Here is a 6,126-nt window from a genome sequence, read left to right on the forward strand (position 1 = left end):
TTATATCATTCTGAAACTGCATTTTGGGATTAATACCAATCAACTTCTGAAATGTCATGTAAACCCTTTTTTTTTGGGGGGGGGCGATATCGCTAAAGAGCGGGGAGGTAGCCCGGCGAGATCTCTACCCGGCGAGGGCGAGATCGCTAGCGATTTCGCCCCGGGGGGGCGAGATCGCTAGTGATTTCGCCCCCGGGGGGGCGAGATCACGGGGGGGCGAGATCGCTGTCACACCGGCGAACCCTCCCGTCCTGCCCGCCGGAGGTGTCCCCGTTGCTGTCCCGGCGAACCCTCCCGTCCTGCCCGCCGGATCCGGAGGTGTCCCGCCTGCCCCGTACGGAGGAGATACAGCCCTGGCTGCACCGTGAGTTCGGGTTGTCCTTGAAGCAGACGATCATAGTGCAGTGGAAGTACACCTGGGGAATAATGGGACGTCAATGACAAACGGAAAATAAACACTTCTCAGACTCTAACCTCCACCAAGATTAAGGCAGCTTGCTTTTGCGTCAGTTTGGAGGGTTGCACGTTTAACAGCACATCGGCAGAAGAATGATATATTGGCTCGATTCAAGTCTCATTCTTTTTCTCCGGGTGAAACGATGTCAAAAAATGCAAAATGCAAAACACGAAAAAATAAAAATAGCTCTTCGGATAAAACTAGCCTATCAATACAGAGTTTGTGGAGGTTTAAGAAAAGGCAGACAGCCAAAAATATATCAACGATAATGTATACGGCTGTGATACGTAATGTATACGGCTGTGATACGTAATGTATACGGCTGTGATACGTAATGTATAAGGTTGTGATACGTTATGAATGTGACCTTAATAAGCATTCTTCGCCAGCCACCACAGAAGCGAATCGGTCCAACACGTTTTCGTTTTTTACCAGGTTCTGTTCGATAGAATTGGGGAAGCCGAAGGCGGCCACGGTGTAGTACAGAGCAGTGTCATTAGAAAGGTCATTGTCCTTCTCTAGAGTCTCAGCAACCTGACAGCTGCAAGGTCGGAGGGAACACATCATTTGATAACGAGACACATGCAGTACCAAGTCTGTCCTACTGACGAGTTACTCATGATTGCCGTAAGATTACACAAAGAATCAACAAACAAACAAACAAACTTATCACAAACAAGTAACACAATCCAATCAAATAACTAACCAACTAACCAACAAATTTCCAGCAACAAAGCCATCCTGACTAACCTGCCGCAATCAGTTATTCAAGTTTGTCAAATTAGTGAGATATAATGACAATGAAGTTTATTGCATTTTTATGCCCCATTTGGGTATAAAATGCAGTTAGTTTGGTACAAAGGGAGTAAACGGAAAGCTATACATATACTACAGTTTACATGCTTCTTCTCTCTTCTCGCATGTGTAGACGAACTTACAGAGTTTTTCCAGTATATCGTAGTTAGATGATGACATAAGGTATTTGAACAGATATTCCTTCGTTAGGTGCGCATATTTTTTTTATCTACATGTGTAGCATTAAGGAATGCATTTTGCAGGTCTTTGTACAGGGAACACTCCAGGATAAAGTGTAATTCGTTTTCTACATACATGAGACTCTTAAATATAAATAACCCAGGTGCAAACGTACCCATCCACGATGATGTCGACCCTTGGAGAGTCGTTCGGGTCGGTACTGGGGGTGGAGACACAGTCACGTGCAAACAGCTCCACGTTGTCAAGCGGTGACGTCACGCTCAGGCCAAAGTTCAGACGGTCATCCGGTGTGACCTGGGATGATCAAGTACAAGATCGGCTACTTTCTGTATTTCTTATGTATTTTTTGTTGTGCAAATAAATAAATAAATAAACAAACAAACAAAAAACACTTACCCCTCACACTGGACGTCTAGGAGGAGCGACTTTGGTCCACAGGGCCATCCGGTTAAAATTAAGGTCATGTATGTATGTAGGTAGGTAGGTAGGTATGTATGTAAGTATGTATGTCTGTACAAGGAGACAGATAGAACTTAAATACAAAGTTGCCGACCTTAATGGGGAAGTCAGTAGACTTGTAGCTTGCTCCGAAGTCTGGAGACTTGTACGTTCGCATCTCCAAGGTCATTTCTCCCTCCGCGTCAACGATTTCAAACCTGGAGGAGATTGGAAACGCCGGTATCAAGTTACTGCAAGTCCACACATCACCTTAAACATAGCCTTTAGCATACGTAGACAACTTCATCAGGTTGGCAATTATTAATCATATAGTAAGGTTCTTTAGGCACAACCAGGGAATACTTACTTCCAACGTTTCGATGTCTGTCAGACACCATCATCAGGGTTAGAATGGCTGGATACGATTCTCACTTCTACTAATAGCCGATGTAGGTGGCGCTGCAGCAGAGAGAATGCCGTCCCAAACGGTAAAGTGGTCAGTCTGGATCAGGAAGTCAGCTCCAGTCATGAACAGAGATGAGTATCCAGCTATTCTAACCCTGGTTGTGCCTAAAGACCCTTGCTATATACGCCTTCAGCGTGGTTGAGATGTACGGGAGGTTCCTACCTTGGCGGCGGGATGACGAACATGATGTCTCCGCCCTGGGTGATGTCGAACTGACGGAGGAACTCGCACTGGAAGGGCAGGCTGACTCCCTGGTGTATCACCGCGCCGCTGCCGTCAATCACCTCGTCCGCGATGGCCTCGTTGGAGAAGATGAATTTGTCTTCTCCTGAGATCTGGTGAAATACAAGAGGCAGATGAGTCCAAAGATGCAAAATGTGAAGAGCGTTTGAACAAAGCAAATAATGTCAGACAAGTTGGATCAAAAGAGATAGCTATGACTTATTTCAGCACCCCCGTGGTAAATGCTTCTGGATCATGTAAAGTTTCTTGGTGACAAACGAAGCAACCTCAAATGCAATCACTTATTGATACATGCAATTCTGCACCTGCATGTGTGAGCACCGCTCGAAGCTAGTACCCATGTGGGGAGGGAATAAGCCGTGCCACACTAAGCTAGTAAAAAGAAAACTACTCTTCTTTTAACGTCACAAAACCCACACATTACAGAAAAAGTAGGATCTTTCGTCTTCCACTCTCTCAGAAAAAGAAGTCAAACCCAATAAGTTACATCTTTAAGTTAGACTAGAGAAGTCGCTTACTATACTGTTTTAGTGCTTACCATTATTTGTCTGTCTTTTTCTTTTGTCACCTGCAATTAGCCCTTGGGCAAGAATTTGCAGTAAACTTATTATTACTAAGCTAGTACCCAGGTGAGGTGTGGCGCCTCACCTGCCGCCGCGTGCCGCACTCCTCCAGGCGTGTCTCCATGGTGACGAAGTCGTCGTCCACGGTGGCGACGCAGCTGGCGTTCAGAAGGTGCATGCTGTCCACGTCCACACCGGGCAGAGCCACACGCGGAATGGCAATGGTCATGATTCCTTCCGCGCACTCTACGTTCACGACAGCGGACTCTGGAATAGTCAAACAGTATAATATTACCTCTGAAAAGAAAACTGTCTGAAAGTGAAAGCATACGTGCTGGATTGCATGGGGATAAGGCCAAAGAAGCTATTTTGGTCAATTAGTGGCTGAACAGCAAAACCCTGTGTTAGAGAACGAAGCAGTTACATTAAAATGTCCCCTGGAACCTTCCTTTTAAGCAGTAACTTGTGTAAGTCCAAGCAGCGTACTTAGTGTCAATTGCCGACAACAGGGTACATCTGTTGCTTCTGCGAAGTCCCCTTACGCGAGGCACCCCTTTGCTCTTGGCAAAAAGTGCCTGTATGGTGGATTCTTTGAATGCCTGTCGTACTAGGAGCGGGCTTGTCGGGATTAGAACCCATAACCTTCTGGTCCAGAAGCGGGACTGATAACCATTATAACTCATTATACACCATTCAGTTTTGTACACAGTGAATGTAGTACCAACTGGCAGTTGTTCCAATGTTAAATGTCTTAGCACGTCAGCATTACCCACCTGTCCTGAATGTCCTGGTGATAACTCCGTTTTGCCGGTCTTGCTCACTCCTTTTTCGCCGGCCAGCGTTGCCCAACGGTTGAAAGGAAGTGAGCGTGATGGTGTAGCTTATGCCGGGCAGCAGTCCCGACACGGTAGCCGAGGTGGCGTCTGCTGCCGGTGGGTCCAACTCCCGGTCCCGGTACGAGCCCGACCCGTCCACCGGCTTGTAGCTGAGGCTGTAGCGCGAGATCTGAGAACCTTGAGCTTTTTCCCATGAAACAACGAGTTGGTCAATTCCTCCACCATCGAGGGTCAGCTCCGAGATCGCTGATTCTGTGTGGTAAATGGATTGACAAATAACCCGCTATACACCATACAGTTTTGTACACAATGTTTTTTAAAATTATTTTACCATCACCATTAAATTGGCGGTTTTCAATGTGTGGGGGATGAGTTGGGGGTTAACCCCATACTTACTGTACATTCATATCAAATAGAATAAAAAGTAACATTGCAACAGAAAATTAACTCTAATGTAGCCCAAGGTCGGCCCAAGGTTAGATGTCTCATTACGTAGGTACTGCCCACCTGTCTTAAAAGTCCCGATGGTATGTCCGTTTTGCAGGCCCTGGTCATCAGTTGAGTTGAGCGTGAGGTTGTAGCTTGTGTAGGGCAGCAGTCCCGACACGATATCCGAGATGTCGCCTGCTCCCGGTGCGGGGTCCAGGTCCTCAGACGTGCCCGTCCCGTCTGCCGGCTCGTAGCTGAGGCTGTAGCTGTCAATCTGAGCACTAGCGTCCTTTGTCCAGGAAACTTCTAGATCTTCAACCCCGGCCATTTTAAGGGTCAGGCCCGAGATCACTGATTCTGTGTGAAGAAGTGGCTGACGAGAATAAGACATAAGGCAAGTGATCCGAATTCCAAGAAAGGCAAGAACACCCCTCGGGAACCCCTACACCCCTCCTATGGAATAGAAATTTCTACTTCTGGTGTTGGAAAAATGTCTCAATGCCTCGAAAGCAACCGGGCCAGACCTAATACCTCCTTGGTTCATCAAAATGACAGCCAGTGAAATCGCACCTCTTTTAACCAACATTTTCCAACAATCGCTTGACACAGGAGAAATCCCCAAAGACTGGAGAGATGCAAACATATGTGCCATTTTCAAAAAAGGGAGACAGAGCGGTCCCCAGTAACTACAGACCTGTTTCACTTACCTGTATTTCCTGTAAACTACTCGAACACATTATTCAAAGCCATATCATGAAACAATTGGAAGGCCACAATATACTAACGGACTACCAGCATGGTTTCAGAGCAAAGCGATCCAGAGAAACACAGCTTATTTTAACTGTTCACGACATAGCTGTGTCCCCTTAACAGTTTTTTTTACCATCCTACACACTATTCTACGTTTACTCAACCATCTAGGCATATGCAGTACTGTATACTATAACACATTTACATATTGCTGCAGGGGCCGTTCCCACTGGCTTTTTTAGGCTAGGGTTTACTTCCTGGGACTTTTTTTCCAGGGGTGTTTTATCCCCCCTGGATTTTTTTGTGCTAGGGTTTCTTCTCTAGGACTTCTGTGCAGGGGTGTCATCCCTGGGTTTTTGTGCAGGGTTTTCCTTCCCTGGTTTCAATTTTACACAGGGTACAGAACCAAGCTGCCCGATTCTGTACAAACACCTACAACAGGGATGCTAGTGTTACCAAAATTAAAACAGATTTGCAGTGGATGTCACTTGAAGACAGGAAAATGTCCAGACTTTCCATGATGTACAAAATGACCGATAAACTGGTGGACATACCGACTGATAAGTATCTAATACCAGCTCAAAAAAGAACAAGAAACAGCCATGACTTCAAATACCGAGAGCTACCAACCTGGATCAATGTATTAAAAAATTCGTACTTTCCCAGAACTATCGTAGAGTGGACTTTATTATCACCAAGTACAATAGAAGCATCTTCTCTGGGTAGTTTTAAAGAACGCTTGCAGATAGTGTGACGGGTTGTTCGGTGTAATATAACCAGCTGCTGCCGCGCCGAGTGCCTGCGAAGCTGGTGTGTTACGCCGAACGGCGGTTATCTTGGCTATATAGATACAGATAAAGAACGGAAAGCTACTGTTAGTGATGGGATGGGACAGCACGTGTGAACCACGGAAAGAACCTGGCGGGCTTCAGGGTCAGCCGATGTACT

General features: G+C 46.1%; 1 protein-coding gene across 1 annotated transcript; it reads right to left on the minus strand.

The window, feature by feature from the left end:
- Positions 1–244: 244 nt before the first annotated feature.
- LOC118411409 (ZP domain-containing protein-like) lies at positions 245–5,298 on the minus strand. The gene is made up of 7 exons (XM_035813680.1): positions 4,507–5,298; positions 3,937–4,251; positions 3,249–3,430; positions 2,520–2,692; positions 2,007–2,109; positions 1,608–1,747; positions 245–416 (listed from the first exon to the last, which is right to left on the minus strand). The coding sequence occupies exons 1-7, from the start codon at positions 4,817–4,819 to the stop codon at positions 395–397; spliced, it is 1,248 nt and encodes a 415-aa protein (XP_035669573.1). The 5' UTR covers positions 4,820–5,298; the 3' UTR covers positions 245–394.
- Positions 5,299–6,126: the final 828 nt, after the last annotated feature.

The sequence above is a fragment of the Branchiostoma floridae genome, chromosome 3 (genome assembly GCF_000003815.2).
Source record: "Branchiostoma floridae strain S238N-H82 chromosome 3, Bfl_VNyyK, whole genome shotgun sequence".
NCBI classification, from domain to species: domain Eukaryota; kingdom Metazoa; phylum Chordata; class Leptocardii; order Amphioxiformes; family Branchiostomatidae; genus Branchiostoma; species Branchiostoma floridae.

What these genes read in the sequence shown, in the direction of transcription:
- LOC118411409 (XM_035813680.1), bottom strand. Translation starts at nt 4,819, where the DNA reads ATGTCTTATTCTCGTCAGCCACTTCTTCACACAGAATCAGTGATCTCG. An exon ending in TTCGTCATCCCGCCGCCAAG is followed by an intron (nt 2,110 to 2,519) that starts GTAGGAACCTCC and finishes AATCTCCTCCAG; the next exon opens with GTTTGAAATCGTTGACGCGG. An exon ending in GTCGACATCATCGTGGATGG is followed by an intron (nt 417 to 1,607) that starts GTACGTTTGCAC and finishes ATTATTCCCCAG; the next exon opens with GTGTACTTCCACTGCACTAT.